At 54.6% G+C, this 21,411-nt stretch overlaps 1 protein-coding gene across 1 annotated transcript in view; it reads right to left on the bottom strand.

The window, feature by feature from the left end:
- The window catches only part of NOC2L (NOC2 like nucleolar associated transcriptional repressor), an 82,830-nt gene that overhangs the window by 30,799 nt on the left and 30,620 nt on the right, over positions 1-21,411 (bottom strand). Inside the window, exons 12-15 of the mRNA XM_008167264.4 lie at positions 20,899-21,010; positions 13,158-13,271; positions 12,596-12,697; positions 7,195-7,338 (exon numbers count right to left, since the gene is read on the bottom strand). Of these exons, the coding sequence (XP_008165486.2) occupies positions 7,195-7,338; positions 12,596-12,697; positions 13,158-13,271; positions 20,899-21,010 (472 nt within the window). The remainder of the gene's footprint in view (positions 1-7,194; positions 7,339-12,595; positions 12,698-13,157; positions 13,272-20,898; positions 21,011-21,411) is intronic.

The following is a 21,411-nucleotide window of genomic DNA, read 5'->3' as shown; positions in this document are numbered from 1 at the left end:
TGGTTTAGTCTCCTGGGGGCTGTAATACTCTGGTCCAATTCTGGTTGTTGGGTTTAGTTTGCGGTGCTGGGTAGTGTTGGTGGCCTGTGATACACAGGAGGTCAGACCAGATGATCTGGTGGTCCCTTCTGGCCTTAAACGCTAGGATTATACACCCAAGAATAGGGACGACAGCATCAAACCAAACAGTCCCTTTCCCGTAATGATGGGCCCCAAGTTTATACCACCCTTTTGGAGCATTGGAAACACACGGCTCTGGACTGCGTGGCTTCAGACCAGGCCTGCTTGCCAGTTATCTACTCTGCTCTTCAACACGCTGACAGACACGCTGTGGTCTCTGGTGACGCAGGCCAGCAGACAGGCCTGTTGTCAGACAGCTCCACTCTGCTTTCAGTCCTGCTCGTCACAACAGCAAAAGTGGCAGAGTCGTCATCTTTATGCACAGATCAGGGCTGCTCCTGGCTTCCAGCCAGAACTGAGCATTTCAGCGAAGACTCTGCACATTCACGGGGCGGGGGGAACTCTTCTCATGGAGGGAGGCTCTTTGTTCTGTCCAGTGTGCAGAGACATCTATTGTTTTCCATTGGTGATGGACCGGGAAGACCCAAAAATAATGAAAATATTCCCCTTGACTTTTCATTCTGCACCTCAATGGAAAAAGTTGAGAGGGTCAGACACCGAGTCCATCTCAGCTGCTTGCAATTCTCTTTCCCTCCAGCACTATTAATTATTTGGGACAAGAGGTGCTGAGCATGGATCGGAGCTCATCATGCTAAACCCTGTACAAAATACAAAGATGGTCCCTGCCCCAGAGAGCTTCCAACCGAAGTAGGAGGCAACAGGCAACCAGTGAATGCAAGACATGGGGAGCCCAAGGAAACAAGAAGATACACAAGTCAGTCATTCTTCATTAAGTGGGACAGGCTGTTAGATGGAAAAGCCCAAAGTGGTTGTTGCCATCCTCCCTTAGCAGGGTGCTTCCAAGGCAGTGTCAAGCTCTCAGGGCTCTTTTAACATCTTGCTTCTGAGCCGTGAACCCAATCCCATGAGGTGCCAGCAGCACGGTGATGACCAAGGTCTTAGAATCATAGAATATCAGGGCTGGAAGGGACCTCAGGAGGTCATCTAGTCCAACCCCCTGCTCAAAGCAGGACCAATCCCCAGATAGATTTTTACCCCAGTTCCCTAAATGGCCCCCTCAAGGATTGAACTCACAACCCCAGGTTTAGCAGGCCAATGCTCAAACCACTGAGCTATCCCTCCCCCCTTGTTTATTCGTGATGTCAGCACAGCTTTAAGGACAGCATCGCTCCTACAGAAAGTCACCGATTGGTCCAGGACGCCTCCTGGGTCACAGGGACCTCTCTGTGTGGGCTTTAATAAAACCTGGAGCACGCTCCGATACCACGGCAAGGAGTATGGTGCAAGAACCTGGACAGGCGAGACAGCCCGTCCCCCCGCGTGGGGACAAGAGCGATTACACTGGCCCTAACCCTGCCATCCCATTGGAGGTCTAGTCTCAGACCTCCTGTCCTGTGACGGCAGCTGGTTCCAGGGCCACAGATGTTCTTCGTGTCAAAGTTCCCTACATTTTCCCTGCTGAAAGTGAAGGCCATGACTTGTGGTCCAGCCCTCAGACTGAAGGTAACAGCTGATCCCGTCTCTCCAGGGTGCCTTTAGGGTGGGAGGGGCAGGAGGGATGCATTTGCTCTCCCCTCCCTCTTTTCTCTATGCTGAACCTCTCCCAGGTCTCCTAACCTTTGCTCCCCAAGCCCCTCCCACCGGTTTTGCAGCTCTCCTCTGAACTCTCCCTGCCCTTTTCCACCTTTTCCCCAGGAATCAGGAGACTCACGATAAACCAGAGGCCGAGTACAATGGATGAGAGAGCCAGGGCCATGGCAGATGCTGGCTGTGCTGGGAAAGGTCTCAGGAGCAGCTCATTTTCACCACAGTGATCAACCGAGTCCCCAGGCGAAAGGGAGAAGGGAACAGCTGCCGGCGCCGAGCACAGCTCGCTGCGCAAGAGATGGAGCTTTCACGGGGGCCAGTCGGAGAGCGTGGAGCAAACTCTCACAAGGACCATCACAAACCTCACCACCGTCCCAGACGCTCTCCTCCGACCTGCCTTCTCTAATACAAACACAGCAGAGTGGACATTCAAAACCCAAAAGAAAACCCACAACGCTCCCCGAGTGGAAGAATGATCCGTGCAGTCAAGGTGAGACAGAACGAACCAGAGGTGCGGAGGTTAGTCCTGTCGCTTATTGACCTACTGGAAGCTGCTCAGACAGCCGGCTGAGGGCGGCGGGGTCAGAACCTCTACAGAACAGAGTACGTTTATCCTGGTTTCAGACAGGCTGGCTATCTCTGCAGAGACATAGCTGCATGCCCCGGTGTGCTAATTCCCCTGCCTGCACTTCATGTCACTGCACCAGAGACCCGTACCGGTGCCAAGGAGTCTATGGCTAGGGGTGGATGCTGCGCTCCAGGGTTAAGAGTTAGCGGCAGGCTCCGTTCTCTGCCTGGCTCCCCCCAGTCAAATATTCATTAATGCATTAATCCTATTAGCATCGGAGTCGGCTTCTCAAAGCAGCCCGGGCTCTGGAATATTGCACTTAAAAAAAGATTTAACGTGAGTCATCACCCATGATTCAGAGTTGGATGGGGGCAGGCAGGCAGACATCCAGCATGGCTGCTCCCCCACGCAAGCAGCTCACGAAGATGGAAAGGGTAGTTGAGCAACTGAAGCATCAGGTTTGACACCTCTAGTCTCCCTTCGGCCACAGGTTCAAATCCTGGCTGGACCCCCTTGGTCCTTTAGAAGAAGATAATCTAGGCCCATGCAGTATAGCAGAGATGGGTGAAGCTCAAAGTTTTCCCAGATACTCACTACTCCCGGGGACTGCAGAAACGTCTTCATGAAACAAGTCACATGCATGAACCTTATTCCTGTAGAGCTGTTCCCCACAAATCCACATCTCTTAAAAAATAATTTTTCTCTGCTAAAGAGCTGCCTATGAATTGAACCAAAAGCCAAGCTGGGAAAGTGCAGGCCCTAGAGATACAGTTTAGTTCTAAGCGGAATTTTTCTCTGCCCCTTTTTCCATCTCTCTCGGGGTTTGTTTTCACTCTGCCCCTTCTATTCTCCATTTTTTCCTGATCCTTCTCCACTCCACCCCCAATCCGCATTGGATTGCTTTTCTCTGCTCCCTTCTCATCCTCTCCTCTAAGCAGGATGCAAAGCTAAGAATAGTCCAAGATGAACTTTGAGATGAGTTTGCCTGTTCTCTGGGTGGGGCCTTCTGTGACAGGACTTAGAGCTGGGGTCTTGTCTGATCTGTGTGGTCACTGTTGTTAAGTGACAGTAGCGTCTAGAGCCCCAACTAAGATCGGGACCCCACTGTGGTGGGTGCGCGACACTCCCCCTCCCCCAAGGTCATACGCAAAGCCAGGGAGAGAACCAGTCTCGTGGCTTCCAGACCAGCGTTCCCCCACTCGAACATGCTGCCTCTGTTAAACAAGCACTTCCCAGGACAGCAGGAGTTACTCCATGCCCAGGGGCAGGATTCCCCCGGCTCTGCAGCGAGCTGGTTAGCAGCTGCCTCGGCAGGGTGGCTGTGTTTCCCTGCTGTGGCATGAAGAGTACGGGCAGTGGATGGTCAGACGGGCCTGGGGTGCAGGTACCAGGGCTCTGCTTGCCTCTGCGCAGTGTGCGACTCAGGGCCCCCCCCGGCACATGTGCATGGACGGGAATTCCAGGGAGCATTTGCTTTCAATTGCTCCTGCTGGCAAGGGAGACAAGCAGATGTTTGGCCTCCCTTCCTCCACCCTCTCTGGCGGCGATTTGCTGCCACATACATTGTGAGCCTGGAGGCAGGCGGGTGAACTCAACCCACACGCAGAGGGGCACTGCAAGCCTTGCTGGGAAGCCAGGCCTCTGCGCTAGCTCAGGTTCTTGCTCCTTCTCGGAAATCGACGCCGTCGCTTGGCAAGGCGGTGCGGGGCAGCGCAGGGCTACTGTCCACAGGGGACTCCGACCTGCTCTGCAGGCGCATGAGATGGGCCATGATCCCCTCCCTCCCCCAGGAGTGCAGTGTGCACCCGCCGCTCCCCCCATTCCCAGAGGGCAATGCTGTTCCACTACCAACTGCTAACGTGCATGAGGCACAAGCTACGCCCCTCCCCCCTGATCCTCCTCGGGCAATGGCTCCCGCCTCTCCATAGTGCAGAGAGCAGCAATCCCACGTTCTGCTGGGAACACGGGCATCCCTGCACAGCAGGGCCATAAGCTGCTGCGATATGCCTTTAACTCACAAAACAAGAACCCCCCGAAGCTTGCATGGCAATCCAGCACTCCCCCACCCTTCCCAGTGCAGCCCATGTGCCGCTGCACTTCGGGGGTCAGCCCAGACTGACTCTTGTCCCTTTCAGCAGCCAGCCGCTGCAGGTGCGATATATAAACCAGGAGCTGTGCAGGCAACTAAGTGTTAAAATTAATTATCTTGTTCTGATAAACGGGGCTGCAGCCTGAGCTGCTGGGAGCGAGCAGATAATTGCATAGTTGCTGGAAACCCTTTTTATTTAGCGAATGATCTTACCCGGCCCCGCACCTCGCTGAGAGCCCCAGAGGCTGAAATCTCCGCCTCTGCAGAGCGGGTGGGTGGTCACGGCATCGACAGGGGGAAAAAATAAAATGAAAAAAGCCTTGCTCCAGATGGGAAACCTAATCCCTTTGGCAAGACAGTCCGATCCAGAACGGCATTTATAGAACCAAAGAATACTTAAGTCACTTCAAAACCAGTTCCATCAGCCCCTTAATCCCAGAACAACGCTGCTGCGGCCTGGCGCTGATACACCAGGATTTGAAAGGATAATTTCCCTGCAGTCCACGCAGCTGAGCATCTGAAGATAAATTTGTCTGCAGTGGAACTCCTGCTCCATGCCCGGCGCTAACAGGTGGAGCCTTTCCCAATGCAGAGCTTCAGCCAATTCCCATCGGCGCAGAGTGGCAAAAGCCAGCTCACTCCAACCCCACGGGCTCTTCTGGGGGACGAAATATTTTCACCTCTCCTTCCCTGCCTGGAAGGGAAAGATCCCACCCCAGACGCCCAACACAACAGCACACAAAAATCTGTTAATGGGACAGCAACTGAGAGTCTGGATTCGGAGCTGGGTTTCAAATGCTCCAGGACTCAGCAGTGAATGGGTCCCAGGAGAGGGTCTGGCCCAAGCAAGAGAGAAATAAAAATTAATGGCTTCAGCATGAGGGAAGCAGCGTTGAGCTGAATTCCCTGGCCATGCTCTCTCCTCTTTCCCCTCTCTCCGGGGGCCTAGCTTGGAACAGACAGGCTACAGGCCAAGGGGAGAGATGCTGGGAAGCAGCATCTCCAACACCACGCAGCCAAGAACCATTCTAAGAAGAGGTCAGTGTAGGGAAGCCAGAGAATTCGAGGGTAAGATGATGATGGAATAGAATTTCCACCTCCCCATCCTCTTCCACAATCATGCAAAGCAGGTGTCAGTCTTGGTCAAGCCAAGATAGGAGGGAATTTCACCCCACAGCCCAAAAAGAGATCATCTCTTTCTCACAGCCCCGCTCCTGGCCTCATAGACTCTAAGGGAGAAGGGACCGTGGTGATCATCTCATCTGACCTCCAGCACATCGCAGGCCACAGAACCTCACCCACCCACTCCTGTAATAGACCCCTAACCTCTGGCTGAGTTACTGACGTCCTCAACACATGATTTAAAGACTTCACGTTCCAGAGAATCCACCAGAAGGGACTCACAGAACTGCTGTACGGGCTGCTCTTCTAAGCCAGGCCCACATTAAAAGGCACAAGAAAGAAAGACTGGGTGAGAAATGAGCCAGGGAGCTTCTGATCACTAGCCGATGGTTCAAATCCAGCCCAGCCGCCACGGGAAGCCGCCACCGCCCAATGGCTGCCCGGTGGCCTGTAAGAAATGAGCCAGGTGGGTCTCAGTCCAGTTCCCAACGGACAAGTGCCCACTTAGAAGAAAACGGACCATCACCACCACCGGTTCTAGCCACTCCCTCGTTGGACGTCCCAGCAGGGAGGATGGAGCTAGGAAACTGGAACACCCTTCTCGTGCCTGGAAGGGAAGCTCATCTGTGCCGGGCCAGCTCTGTGCAGAGGCAGGCGACGCCTGACCCACTGAAGCTAATGGTAAAAATCCCAGCTCCTCCTGTGGGAGCAAAGCGAGGCCTCTCAACGGCCCTTCGGAACCATCAGCCCCGCCCCCTTCCTGGGCCTTATCGTCCCCACTATCAGTCTTTTATTTGTAAAGAAAACCCCTCAATGCAGCCACAGCCCAGAGGCCAAAGCCCCCCGCGCATTCCCTCGGCAGCTGCCTGCCTGCACCGGGATCAATTCCCCACAATGCGCGGGGAGGGCCTCTGACATCTCAGGCACCTGCTCCCCTTCCCCTCCGCCCCCAAGGTTTAAAGCAGAACGATCCAGTGCAAACTGGCTCCTCCAGGCCTTGGCGGCTTTCCTCAGCATCAAACGTGTAGAGATGTCGACGTGCAACGGCTCGGGCTGCAGGGAGGGGAAACGTCCCAGAGCCCATCGGCCAGCAGCCGCGGAGGCACAACGCCCAGAAGTCCTGCTCTCAGCCTGAAGCTTATTGCTTGGCACTGATCTTAGAGTCCCGTCTCCAGGCGAACAAGGAAAATCTAACCAGGGCACTCGTTTTACAATGACAAAGTGCTGCAAATCAGCTGAGCGACAAAAGTATTATCCCCCCCCCACCTCGACTGGAGCCAGCAAAGCTCCTAGATAGGAGGTGAGGTCCCTCCTCCAGTTGTCACTCATCTGGTGCCCTCCACAGATCTGAAGTGGGCCAGGCGAGCTGCAAGAGACTTCTACAGGAGAAGGCCCAGACGGGGACCACTGAAAAGGAGCGTTCCTAATAGGAGCACACATCCTTCTGGTGACCCAGAACAACGGGTGTAATTTAGGGACTATGTTTTCCATGATGCTGTCGGCCGGAGAATTTCGCCAGCTACAGCTCAAGAGCCCAGCTCAGCCCACGCTGTTTTGCAAACGTCCCACCCACCCCGGGCATGCCCAGTTCCATGACCTCGCCACTCCTCCCGCTGCCACAGTCTCAACCCCCACCGCGGAGTCAGACTGTCTTTCCAGGAAACCGAAATCCAAGTCGCCGACTCACCACAGCCTCCCTGCTGGCCACACCGAAGGTGGCTTTCTGACGCCTACTGGCGACGTAGGCAGAATTTTCCTGCAACTTTTCCAGGAGCTGCCGGATCGCTTTGCAGTAGTTGGCGATCTTGCATTCCTTCAGGAAAGATTTGAGCTGGAGCGAGAAGAAAGGAAGGGGAGAAAGGCAGAAAATGTTAACGACTTGTAATAGTTTCCATTAACTGATCCCACAAACAAAGCCGTCTCCCCTGGAGAAAGGCAGCAAAGGGCTCCTCATTCCCTCTGTTCACAGCCACGGCCCAGCTGTTACCCATCTCCGCTGCCATGGTGCTTCACCCTCGTCATGCCAGGCTAGCAGGAGCGTAACAGATGGACCAATGCACCGGATGTCAGCACCGAGGTCAACTTAAACCGCCTTGCTCAGAGATCGCTCCTGGCATCCCTTATCACAGCTCATCTAACTATCAGGCTAGAAACACCTCCGCGGCCTGAAACCAGAGCTTCCAGCTGCCCTATAATCACAACACTGCTGGTCCCTGCTCAGGCAAGAGGCAGGAGTGGAATACCAGGGGGGGCAGATAGAGGGGTGACCAGAACTGGACTACCAAGGAGGAGGGGCAGACAGAGGGGCATTGGCAGAGCTGGGGAGGGGCAGAACTGGAATTCCAAGGGGGGGGGGGGGTCAGGATTGAGCTGCATCCGGAAGAGTCATCTGCACAGGACCCGACTGCTCCGCCCCCAATTCCAGCCAATGCCTCTCACTTTTCCCGAGTGCAAACCCCACACGCCCTCCCCACAACATCTGCAAAATGAACCTCTCTGTGGGCTGCTGGGAGGCCTCCAACCAGCCGATTATTTCCTCTTGGACCTGATGCCTTATGTGGAACCCTTGGGCTCCCAGCCAGCACAGCTCAGAAACCACAGACGCTGCCGCCGGCCTGCACAGAGACCCTCCCAGTCACCGAAGAGCTGCCCTGGCCTCCCTCTGGCCAGGAAACAAACTTCGGTTTCACTAGACAATGAGGGTATTTTATTCCAACCAGATCGAAATGTGTTTTTCGCCTGCAGCCTCATCCTTAAACACCCCTCCATCCCGGCTCCCAATCCCAACCAGTCCCCCCATGGCTCTGCACCCATTCTTTTACGGCTCAACTCTGCCCTCTCCCCCCCCCCCCCGCCCCCCACGAGCAAAGCTGAGGCAGCATTGGGTGTCCCTGCTGGCAAAGGGCTGCAGAAGCAGGGTGGACAGACTGACAAGTAGATTTCCTCCCAGGTACATTACATTGCTTGCCAAATGCTCCCGCCCTCGGCAGAGAGTAGCTCTCCAAGGCAGGCTCCCAGCCAGAGCCACACGCAAAAAGAAACCCCGCCAGGGCAGACAAATGGCTAACTGTCAGGGAATCCAAAGCAGAGGGTGAAAGACCAGCGGGTCGCTTCCCCGTGCAGTGCATGTGCCTCGCTAACCTGAACCCTCTGAGCTGAGAGTCAGCAGGGGCTAGCAGTGAGAGCAAGGAAAGGGCGGTCAAGAGACCGGAGTTCTAGCTCCAGTTCTGCCCCTGACTCTCTGAGGGGCCGCGGGAAAGTCACACAACTTCCCTGCCTCCGTTTCCCCATCCGTAAAATGAGGCTCATTCTGTACCTGCCTAACACAACGGGGGGTGTTGGGAGGGTTAGATCAGTTAATGTTCAGAGAGAGCTTGGAACTGGTAAAGCAGCGTGAAGGGACAACGTACTCCAGTGCCCCGCTAACAGCTCTGAAACACACATGGGCGTGGGGCAGAGGCTTGTTTTACTTTGACTTCACACACTCGTTATTCAGAGTGGGGCAGTGCCCCAAAGGCAGGACTGCAACAGCCACTCCCACCTCACCCTGATCCACTAGGTAGTTGGGGAACTGCTAGAACTGAGGAGGATGACGGGCTGAGAAGAGAGAGAGGCTTGAGGTTCAGGCACTGGACTCGAGATCTGGGTTCAATTGTTGGTTTCGCTATAGATTGTGTGCGTGACCTTGGGCAAGTCACTTAGTCACTCTGTGCCTCAGTCTCCCCTCTGACCCTTTGTTTTGGCTATCTTTGGAGAGGGGATTGTCTCTCTCTCTCTATGTACGTAGAGTGCCACATGCAATGGCACCCTGATCTCGGCTGGGGGCTGCAGATGTTACCAGAACAGATCATAAGTCTCTGACTGACGAACTTGACTCGGTGTTTAGAAGTCCTGCGTGAGGACAAGAAAAACGGGGAGGGAGGTGTCCCTGTCCGTCCCACAGACTGGATCACTCGGGAGGCAGGTACCCCTGTGACCGAGAGGCGACACACCTGCTCTGTGCTGATGTCCCCCATCGCGGGCAGCTCACACAGCACTGCAGGAAGAGCCAGTCATTGGCTCAAGTTTGCAACTCATATGGTGAATCCTCTCCCATCACCCCAGAGCAGCTCCCTCCGCTGCACCCCTGCGCTCTACCCCCCATCCTAGGTTCTCCTTCAACCGCCGAAACCACAGGGTTACTATACATTGCCTGCCCTCTCCCTATAGAGGTGTTTAAAAACCGGTCAGTAAAGCTGTTTTTCCGCTGCTCAAATCCCCCCCAACTTCTCCTAAAATATGTATCTTTATAGGTGCTGCGTATTTATCTTCACCCAGGGATGCATTTGTCATTTTATTTATCTCACTGGATCCCCCCAGCTGCAGCTCAAGATCCATTTCATCTGGTGCGATGTACATTATCCTTTTTCTTTCGCGGCCGACGTGTCGCCAGAAATCCTGCCGAATCTCAAGCCCTATCTGTGCAGTTCAGCGCGGCTTGTTCGCTCCCTTCCCCGCCATCCCACCCCCTCCCTGTTCCCCTGCTATCCGCCTCGGATATTAACCAGAGGTAATGTAAAAGACGGAGACAACCCAGAAGGCTGGAGCAGACAGCGAGAAGGGAGAGAGTGTGTGTGTGCGCGTCTCCCCTTTGCCAAATCACACAATTGTATCTTCCCAGAACACGGGAAGCCAGGGGGTGCGTGTGAGAGTGAGAGACAAGCGACATCTCGCACTAGCTCCCGGCTAAGCAGCCCTGTGATTAGCAGGATTGATTCTGTCAGCCTGACATGCCAATGGTTTACACCAGCGGAGACCACAGCAAAAAAAAAAACCCATTCTCCTTACTGGAAACGATGCAGGGAGCTATAAATGATTTGAAGCAGCTGGGCTTGTGTGTTCCAGGCAAACCAACCCAACCCCAGCCTGCCACCCCAAAAACAAAGGAGCAAGAGGACGCGAGCCAGAGCAGAAAGGAAGGCAGCTGGAGCGGCACGTGGCAAGGACCATCCACAGTTCCTGCCCTTCTGCCTAGCCAGAGAGGATACCCTCCCCTGCCTGTCCCCCGCCCCTCATTCTGGTGGCTGTCCTCTTTTCCCGTGCTCATGCTGTCTGGTGCTTTCCCTCTGGCAGAGAGCTAGCGAGGGGACACGCAGCCTCCTCTAAAGTCAGTTCTGATTCTAGTCTGAGAACCAGACAGCAGGGCGTGCGCAGAGGCAGCCAGACCGGCACCTCCTCAGAAGGGCGCTTAACCCTCGCCGCCAACCAGCAGCCTCCCCCGGTCACTCCCAAGGCGCTGGGCAGAAGAGAAGCCTTTCAACCCCCTCCATCCTGCTGGCTCCACTTCCCTTTGATCTGCCCTCGCGCTTCCTGCTTTCCGGGCTGTCAAGTTCCGTTTGGAGTCGGTTCAGCCGAGCTTCTCCCAAAGCCACGGACCGGCAGCTGCGGAACCCGCCCTCTGCCAGCAGGAATCCGGCCCCAGCGCCAAAGCATTAGGAGGAGGTGAGCTCCAAGCGTCAGGACGGAGGGATTTTTAATCACCGAGTGGAGGTGTCCCAGGGACATGGCCTGTCCTCAGCTTTTGGGAATGCAAACCCAACCTGGACCTCAGCTTTTGGGAATGCAAACCCAACGCCTGGGCCCAGCAGACACCCCAAGGCCGTGGTCAGCGGTGGCCACGCAGGAAATCAACAGGCTGTTCTATCTGGGAGCTTGTCGCACCACACTGCACACACAGCACTAATTATCTGCAGAAAGGCAGGCTAGGATGTGGGGTGTCTGGAAGCTACAGGGCGCTCGGTGCCAGGGGGCTGCGGGACACGCTCCATTCCCACCACAACACCGGCTCCTGATGGCTTTGATGCCCTCAGCAGCTGCTGGAAATGACGCAGGGAGCAAAAGCTTTCATGCGTCTCTTGTTGAGCAGTAAATGAACACACTGGAGCGAGCACGGGAGCTGTGCTCCTAGCACAGAAGAGCCCATCACCTCGCGTCTCCCAGGGGCAGCTAGGCAAGGACCAGGCCGGACTGCAGGCACCCAGCCCATGACCGTGTGCCAGGGTCAGCAACACTGCAGCAAGGAGCAGAGACACCTCCCAAACAGCCAACGGTTCCCATGCTGAGAAGTCACTGCCAGATCAGCCAGAGGTGTCATAGCAACCAGGTGCATGGTCACCCACTAGTCAATGGCGTTTAAGCGGAGCAAAGATGCTAACAGTACTGAGCAATGCGAGGGCAGCAAACCTAAGCCAGTTCCCATACGCCACCCATCAACAGGGAGTAAAAAAGGGAGCCCGGGGGGAATGGAGAGAGAGCAACACGTTCACTGAGCTAGGAGCTAAATTTAACTGTTGAGAACCAGTGACCCACTGCTACCTAAATACAAGCCATCCGGCTCCCCAGCTGTGCCAGGTATCAGTGAACACATACAAACCCACACGGGCGACACTGATCAGAAGGCAGGGCAGTGCGCCAGAGGGCAGGGAGGAGCAAAGCAGGCTTGTTTGCCAGGGGACCAGGAAAAAATACTGCTTCGTGGCACGGGCGTAAGGGGCCATGGGGAGGGACAGTAAGTCCTGCTGCATGTGCGAGGGGAAAGGGGCGTGTGTGTTGTTTTGTGGTGGGTGAATGAGGGGAAAGAGCACTGGTTCAGGGGAAGGGCTGGAGGAGAGAGCCCCATCTTGCAGTGGATGTGTGAGGGGCTGTGGGGCAGGGAAGCACGTCACCTTACGAGGCACGGCTACCAACTCACGCCTGTTCTGGGAAACGCACACCCATGCTGCAATGTGGACAGAGCTAGAGCGCCCAGAGCCAACCTGCATTCATCAGTCACGAGGACACATCTGCAGTAATTAGATGCCCCTTTGTACCGCTCCCACGTCTCCCAGGGGAGAAGTGAAATACAGAACCACTTCCTCCTCGCCCACCCTCATCCTCCTGCTGCCTTGAGATTTCCCTCCACCCACAGCCCCTGAGTGAAACCAGGGCCTAAAACATCTGGAGAAATGCCAAGGGAAATCACCACTGGGAGAAAAGAGAGACCCCCTCCTACCAGCGCCATTTCAAGCCCGCCCCAAATTCGCATGCCCAGGCACAGGAAAGCGCCTTACTTGAATGATAATTGGCAGGGTCAGCTCTGGGAATCCGATGCTGTGGGCTTGGCCGTGGAGATATTCGAGCGTCAGGTCATACAGCTGCTCAATGAGGCCATCCTGGGTAAGGAGGGTGGAAGGAAAAAGAAATCAGATAAAAACCAAATCCCAAGCTGCCTGCACTCTGCCAGGGCCCTGAGCTCTCTGGGGCCAGGCTCTGGGCCACCCGGGGTCCTGTGGACGGAAGAGAAACGGATGGGGATGCTAGGACGTGAGATGGGCCCATGTGAAGATCACAGAATAAGCCACCCCAAGAGATGACACCGGATGCACTGCGCGTGCCTTCTTGTGCCTCCGTCACCCCAGCTGAACTGGGTACAAACTCCATGTGGAATCTAGAGGCATCTAGATGGGGAAATTAACCCCTTACAAAATCCACCCCAGGCGCAACCGCGCTGACTTCAAAGGAGCTGCCCAGGGATCGGTTTCGCTCACTCTGTACTGGGCATAAAGCATGAACCCTGGGGTGGAAAGCAGAGGGAGGGAGGTTCCATGTGACAGGGAAGGGGTGTCCACATACCCGGAAAGCCTTCTCCTGCAGGTTAGCATTGGACAGCTTCAAGATGACTGCGAAGTTAATGGGCTTGGCGCTCATGCGGCCTGGCTTCTTATTGAAATCCACTTGCTGGAAAATCTGCAACAGAAGAAAATCCGGTGTAAAAATGATAAAACTTGCAGCGGGAAGAGAGAGAGAGAGAGAGAAACTAACAAGACCACAGCCTTGCTGAAAGGCCTACAGGCCAGGTCCCAGATCGGCTGACGTCACTTGCAAAACTCCCATTGCCTTCAACAGCGCAGCGCTGAGCCTGGGTGAGCGTAAACTGCTTTATAGAGAAAGCCTGGTGATGCTCCTCCAAGGCAGGGAAGGATTATCCACCACTGCACAGATGGGTAAACTGAGGCAGAGAGTAAGTGACTAAACCAAGGTCATACAAAGTCAGTGGCAGAACTGCAAATACAACCCAGAAATCTTGAATCCCCCACCCCCCATTCCCCTGCTCTAACCACTAGCCTTCATTTCTTCCTAAGTATCCTATTCATGTCCTTGGCAGACTGCAGAGCAAGTCCGGGATCAAACGACTCCTTTGGCTAAAGCTCTGAAGACCTGTGCGTGAAAGATGCTACAGAAACATGCTGTCCGATGAAACCCCACCTTACGCAGCGACGCGAGAAACCAGAAGCTTACTCCTGAGGTCAAACAAAACACAGCCCAAGAATACTTTCCAGTGGTCCCTTACACGCATGGGCTTCTTTACCGACAGCAGGACTTAGGGCTGTGTTTAGCACATGCTCATTAACGGACAACCCACATCTATCATCTTTTTTTCCCACTGAAACATTACCCCGACTTTTCCTAAGGAGCAGAAAGACCAGTCGGTACATTTCACCAGCCACCCTTCATCAGCAGAGGATACTGTGTCCATCACATCCTGGCCTTGAAACAAGGGAGAAAGTGCAGATTATTCTCCAGGGCTACATCTGGATCCACCCGTTAAGATACCTGGGGAAAACCTGTCCCTTTTCAGGCACAGAGCAGTGGCCGCACAGTCGGAGATCAAAACAGGAGAGCTCCGGCAGCTCGTCCGGAACCCCAGTGCACGAACGTGTACCATCAGAACGGCAGGCTCTGGGCCTTGGTTTAAAAGAGGGGCATTCTTAGAACGGCAGAGTCTGCGGTGGCATCAGACGTTTGGTTTTAATTGAGAAGAGCTGTAAAACTTTAGCCACTGTAATCAAGGTCCAAGCCCACACTTCCCAGCTTTGCGGGAGAAGGGGAAGAGGGATCAACAAGAATCTCTATTCTAAGCTTCCTGGAAAGGTCACGCTCAGCAAGACGAGACTTTGCTGTTAGCTGAAATCCACTAAAACCGAACAGCTGGCCCAGGAATCTTTTCTGCATCCCTGCGCAGGCGCTGGGTGGGGACTGCCCAGCCCAGATAGCCACGTTATACTCAGCACACTGTACATGGGTTCTTCTATGGGGCGGGGTTGTGCCATTGGAAGGGGCCGATGTCAGCCCCCAGGGACAGGGGTCAGTAGTGCCTGGTTGCCCGCCACATGCCTCTGCCCTGCCTGAGAGCTGCTCCGCCCAGGAGTAAGGGGACAGCTCACTCCCCCATGGACCCTTGGCATCTCTGCAGAGTCAGCCAGCGAGAGACCGTTTGGGGAGGTGGATATTTGTCCCCTGGCAAGAGGTCTAATTTCAGCCAGGGCAGGCCACAGGTGGTAACTTTCAGTCACTCCCAGCCTGATAGGACAGGCAATGTTGGGGAAGGAGCCATCCAGCTCAGGCTGCTAAATATGGGCACCTGAGAATATTTTGCTGCAGGGTCTTCTCCTCCGCCTTGGGGGATTCCCTACCTCTTAAACACCACACCCCGAGGCTGCGCTCAAGCACCATGCATCCTCTGACTGTTCCTGCTCTGCACCCAGCCATGGGAGCGCATCACCCCAGGGACGCCCCAGCACCCAACCAGCATTGCAAGTGAGGGCAGAGGACTCTGGGTGCTGGAACAAGAGGGTCCAGGTCACACAGCTGCCCCCAGGCCAGAAAACGGCGCAGTCAGCGATCGATTCTTTGCATTTGATTTGTCAGGCCAGGTTATCGGGGAGGGAGGGCTGAGCTCGGTGGCTTGTGAAAACAAAGAGCCCCTCTCCAGGGAATCGATGCTACAAACCTCGTTATGCACAATTATTTCTTTGGCCGAAACAGCAGTATCGATCCCCTCGGTCAGACACATGAAAGCAGAAGGCGTCGGGCTTTGTGGGACCGTACATGCCGGCGGCAGGGAGGGGAAATGTAAGCAGACGTTTTGAGGCACTCGCCAGAGGGGCCAAGGAGACGATACGAGCATTGGCCAGGCGAAGGGACAGAGGCTAGCGACAGGGCTGGGAGGGAGGGGCGAAGTGTAGACACCTTGGGGCAGGCTGGAGAGAACACAACGGGGGATGGGGGGACCAGAGGGCCAGAAGACTCAGAGGCCAACGATCTGGCTGAAGTCGGGATAACATCTGTTGGCCAGAGGAAAGGATGTGGCAACCTCAGGCAGCAGGCGTGGACCATCTGGCTTATATACAGGGTCACTCATTTCTACATCTAGGGTCCCTCTTATACACAAATATATACGGTACTCAATGCCAGCACCACCCCACAGCATCCCTGCCATTACCTTCACCTTTGGGCTCTGCACAGGCCAGCTAACTCCAGCCAGTCATCCTACGGGCCGCTGTCCAGAATGAGGCTCACCTTCCCTCCCCCCGGCCAGCCCCCAGCCCCATTCCAGGAGCATAGGCTCCTGCGGGGGCTTCTCTCACATGCCTATGACCACCTCTCCCATTATAAGCTCTGCCGGGCAAGGACCTTGTCTGTAGGCCCACAAACAGACACCTGTCTGCCGGAAAAGGGACCGAAGACAAACTTATTCCAGAGGACACCTAGCACGCTGCTGTGCTGGCAGCGGATAGGGCCAGGGAGTCAGGAAACCTGGAGCATGTACCCTCCATGGGTAACCTCGGGCAAGGAACGTCCCTGCTCTGTGACTCAGTTTCCCTAGCTGCGTAGCAGCAACAATGGTGCCCATGTCTTTGGAGAAGTGCTTCAAGTTCCACATATACCCAGCCTTCTCATTGCTCAAATGACCCCTGCATCGCCGGATATCCTTGCAGACAGAACCGACCCCCTCTCCCCCACACCCACCGACAGGGCGTCTGGAGGCCCCGGAGATTCCCACCATAGCACACTGCAAACCTGAGACGAGATCCTCACCGTTTTAAGTGTCAGCGGAGTGAAAAAACTCCTGCCTTTCTAAGCATGTCAGGGTTAGCCCGTGGCGCCCCTCCCTTGCCCCCGCTGAGGAGCAGCTACATTTAAATTGGCATACCAAGACTTCCCATGGGGAGATTTCCACCTTGTTTACCCACACTTGCCTTCCAGCGGTTGAGCCACCAATTCGCCCGCTGCAGAAACTAACGCCTGTCACCAAACAAGAGAAGCACCAAAAAGGCATCGGGATCTCATGGCCTGTAAGCGGGGAAGAATCCAAAAAGCTGCCCCCCCTTCTCAGATTCCTCCTTTCCCCACCCTTCCCCCTAAGAGGTAATTTTGGAAGGCTTCCCTCCCTCCCCCTCCTGGAGAGCAGAGAAGGAGAGGAGCCGTCTGGTTGCCTGCACCGGGGAGCAGAAGCCCTTGTCAAGATGAATCAGGGAGCCAGCTCTCATTTACAGAGGCAGGGGCTTGGGGAATTCCTATGCCTAAAGGAATCGTGCAAACATTCAATCTGCCATCTCTGGAAGGCTTGGCGGTGACAGGGGCGGGGGAGGCAGCGAGTGCTGGATTTCCTTGATTGCATGCAGGGGAAATTAGCATTATCACCTCTCACCAAAACAAACAAACAAACAAAAAAACAATAAAAAACCACCACCAAAAAAACAACACACACCATGCTCCAGAGAATCTGATTTCTGGTGCCATCAAAAAACTGCTCCAAAAGGCACAGGCAGCGTCAAAGCCCGTGCATGGGGCGTTCACTAGCACATAGGGAGAGTGGGCACAAAAAAATGAAGTCATGAACTCCAGAGCTAGCCCTTGGTGACCCTCCCATCTGCCCTGCTATGGACGCTGGGCTTAAAATGGATCTTGGCACCCTGGAGTGTGATTAGAGGTTTGCAGGGGGCACCCACATGACCTCACGCCAGACCAGCTAAGTCACAGGTGAAGCTGAGGGCCTACAAGGATGGTCTCGTCGCTAAGGAACTGGATTGGAACTCAGAAAAGCTGGATTCATTTCCCAGCTCTGCCACAAACCACCCGGTGTGACCCTAGGCAAGTCACTTAACCGCTCTGTGCCTCAGTTTCCTCATCTGTACCACAGGAATAACACCTCCCTACCTCACAAGGGATGGGAAGTGTCATGAAGTCAAAGGTGTTCGGGATCGTATGGTGCTCGGATACTACCACGACAAGGGACAGAGGAGTATCGAGGTGTGAAGAGACTAAAAAGACAGCTCTTGGAGACTCGATGGAGTACCTGATGCTGCTGGGAGATCAGAGAGGTTTGCTGCATTCCAATCATCTTATGTTTTCACGGGAAAGGCAGCATTTTGAAATAAGCACACAAATAACACCCCCCACCAAACACTGCCACCTGGATGAGCTAAGCCTGAGCAGTGCATGCATACACACACACACACACACACCCCAACATCGGATGTGGTCGCAGGCTTGCGGAAGCCAGGAGGAAGTTCAGCGTGCAGCGCGGTAACGTCTGGGTAGGGCCTGATACAGAGCTTGCCACCGAAGTGGTGGTGGCGGCGGCAGCGGGGGGGGACGACGGGACACAGGGTGCGTGGGGGAGGGGAACACTATCTCCCAGAGCCTGAGAAAAGCAAAAACCACCACGCAGCACCACGGGGAGATGCCCCTATCGCGCCACCGGGCTGGCAGCGGCTCCAAAGAACAGACGGCAAGAGGAAGGAAAGCGGCGAAGAACCCAACAGCCCACCCGAGCCAGGGAGCGGTGGGGGAAGTGGGGGGTCGGAGCAGAGTTATAAACGGCCCTGGTTTCCACCGGCTGAGAGGATGTGGTTTGCGAAGGACGTTTACAACAACATGAAACCGCAAGAGCTTTTGCTTCAACAGAACCCGATTAGCAACGAGCCCACAGCTTGTTTGTTTGAAAAGCCTCATCCTTCTCCAGCCTCTCCCTCTTCCTCCTCACGCGCTGACCACCAGGGCTCTCCCCCCACCCCTGGAGCGCGCTCGCTCTTTCACAGCGGCGGAGCGCAGCCAGGCTTGGGGGAAGAGGGGCCGGTTCGTTAGGTCTGTGGGAAGGGAGGGGGCGCTTTTTGCTAGGAACGGTGCGAGGGATGGTGTGAGGCACTGACCGTTTGCCGGTCCCGCCCCACCCCGGGGGAGGGGGGGGCAGCTAAGAACAGACTTTGCTTGCAGGCAGCTATTTTAAGAAGCCTTTTAGGTCTAACGGGCTTTTTTTTGAAGTATAACTTCTTGGGCAGTTGCTCGGGATGTTTTTTTCTTTTTCACTGAGGAATAGGTGGCTCATTAATTATACATATTACGGCATTGCCTAGGCAATCCAACCGAGACCAGGCTCCCGCCGCGCTCAGGGTTGTACGCACCGAGACCAGGCCCCCTCGCCGCGCTCGGGGCTGTACACACACAGTGAGCCTGCCCCTAAGAGTTTACAATCTAACTAGACAAAAGGCAGGACTATGGCCCCCATTTTACAGGTGCAGGTACTGAGTTATAGATAAATTATGCAGCATGGGGAGTCCGTAGCAGAGCTGGGAATCAACATGGCTCTCCCAAGGTTCATTCCAGTGCCTGAACCACCAGAGCATCCTTCCTTGGGCTCAGGGGACTGGGAAGAAAACCCTGTGGCAGTAGCATCCCAAACCCATGGCCATCCACCCGAGGGAGGTTCAGTGGGCCTAGGTGAAAGCAATTTGGCAGGTTCAGTCCAGGTCACCGCCACAGAAACCACCCGCAACGCTGGAGCTATCTGGGCCCCTTGCAGCAGCCTGGAGATGCCAAGGCCTGTCTGCACCATGGAGAGCGAAGCCCCCGTCCCACACCTCCAGGTGGCCCCTGCAGCCCCCGGCTGTGGCAGCACATGGTAGACGCTTGGCCTGACACTACCTTTGTTGGGCCTATTCTGTGGACAGTGGCCTTCAGTCTCCAGGGCTGACAGTTCTGCCCCAGCATACACACAGAGCGCCCATTCAAAGACCGCTAGGGAGGAGCCGATCGACACCGCCCCTCCCATTGGAACCGCTGTTCTCGATTGCCTTAACACAAAGGTTTCTCTCGCCCCAGGCCACCACCCGCTCTCTTGTCCGTAGAGGGCCCCGAGCACAAGAGCCCAGAGCTGAGAACAAAGCTGACGTCTCCTCTTGTAGCTACTTTAAGTGCAGATGCGAGAGTTACCCAAACTCAAATTCTCCCTTCGGTTAGTTTGGGTTCATTGTTATTGCGGTTGCATTCCTGTGATGCATCCAATGGTATCTAGTGGCCAGCGTGGTTAGTCACAAGCCAATATCTATGCCCAGCTGAGAAAAAAAACATGTGACGGAAGCAGAATTCTGCATATGAACTTTTAGACGGAACATCACTAACACAAGCGATTGTTCACACCAAGTGTCTGGGGTGTGGACTAATGATCACACTTAATGTTAAGGTTACACATTTCTAAATAGCTCACAAAGGGGGAACGTGCAGTGGCGTGTTGCAAACCCGCAGCCAGCACAAGTAGAATGTGTTACACATGGTTATAAGCACATTGCTCAAAGGTGCTGTAGGTAGTTATAAGCCACCTATTAATCTGCTGGACCCTATAACAGTTAAACACCTATTAATCAAGTATAAGCTATGCATAAATGTGTCCTTAATATAAAAAGCGCAACTGGATTTCAGCAATAAACTCCTGGGCCTTTCAACCCCCATTTTGGCTCCAAGAAAGAGCCAACCCCCTGAATTCATATACCCTTCCACCCCACATTTTGGGAAAGCTGGAACCCAGATCCAGGCTTTGCAACTTAAACCTATCTCAAAGAGCAAGAGACAAATGTGATGTTACATCCCCAACGTGCTGGATGGGGCATCTTGGACAGACCAGACGATGCAAGTCCAGTGGAACAAGGCGACAACAGTGGGGCACAAGGCTACAATTACGCATTGGCACCATTTACCAAGGACTGTGGTGGATTTCTCCATCATTGGCGGTTTCAAACGGGAATTAGTTCAGGCTGGTGCTATGCAGGAGGTCAGCCTAAATGATCACAATGGTCCCTTCTGGTTTTATAATCTATGAATGGGACACCCGCAGCCTCGTTACCAATAATGCCTTTCAGAAACACAATAGGCAGAGTTTGCTGGGGGTGGGGGCGGGCCCTGCAAAGGGGAGAAACAGTAAGAATTCTTCAAGGACGGCCCAGTGTTACCAGCAGAGCAGTACTAAGCCATGCAGTACAGTGCATCCCCAACTCTGCATCGTCTGGGGAAGGGCTCATTCCCGTTTGGAAGCTGTCACGGAGATGCTTTGTGCCCCTGATGGTGAAAACTCAACCCTATTTATCAACGATGGGACCCAGGGTATATGACGCTGCTTGCCGGGGCTGCAAGGAGCCAAGGAAGTGTGCAGCGTTAGCAGCCATTTGCAGATGCCGGGGGGAGGGGGAAGGGGGGGGGGTTTGTTTGTTTAGACAGCTTTTGTTTGTTGCTGTTAGATGAACAGGAACTGATTTACCTCCAGGATGAAGGGCAGAACCGGGATGAAGGTCCGGGTGTTCTCAGAAAGCAGCGTAAGGGCCCTGACGCAGTGCATCCGCAAGGGGTAGAAACGAGCCGTGGGCACCAACCTGGAGAGGAAACAGAGGGAAGGTTACTGGGGAATCAAACCTACAGTCTTCAGGGCTAAAGACACAGGCCTCTCCCACTTGAGCTGAAAAGGCAAATTGTTTTTGCTCTGACTAGGAGGCTGTTCGAGCTGCTCAGGGTGGCCCATAGAGGGAGACCTGATATGATGAGCTACGCCAGGATAACACAAGGATTTCAGCTCCTCGCTCATTTGAACACCCTGAGTTCTTGCGACCAGGATCCCAACTCCTCAGTTTCCTCCTTCTAGGTCGGTGGTTTTTAACCAGTGGCCCGCGGACCCCTGGGGGTCTGCAGACTATATCTAAGATTTCCAAAGGGGTCCACACCGTCACTGGAAATTTTTTAGGGTCCACGCATGAAAAAGGGTTGAAAGTCACCGTTC

This window comes from Chrysemys picta, chromosome 21 (assembly GCF_011386835.1).
Source record: "Chrysemys picta bellii isolate R12L10 chromosome 21, ASM1138683v2, whole genome shotgun sequence".
Lineage (NCBI taxonomy): Eukaryota > Metazoa > Chordata > Testudines > Emydidae > Chrysemys > Chrysemys picta.
The sequence above is the reverse complement of the archived record's forward strand: the minus strand, read 5'-3'. Positions and strand labels throughout refer to the sequence as shown.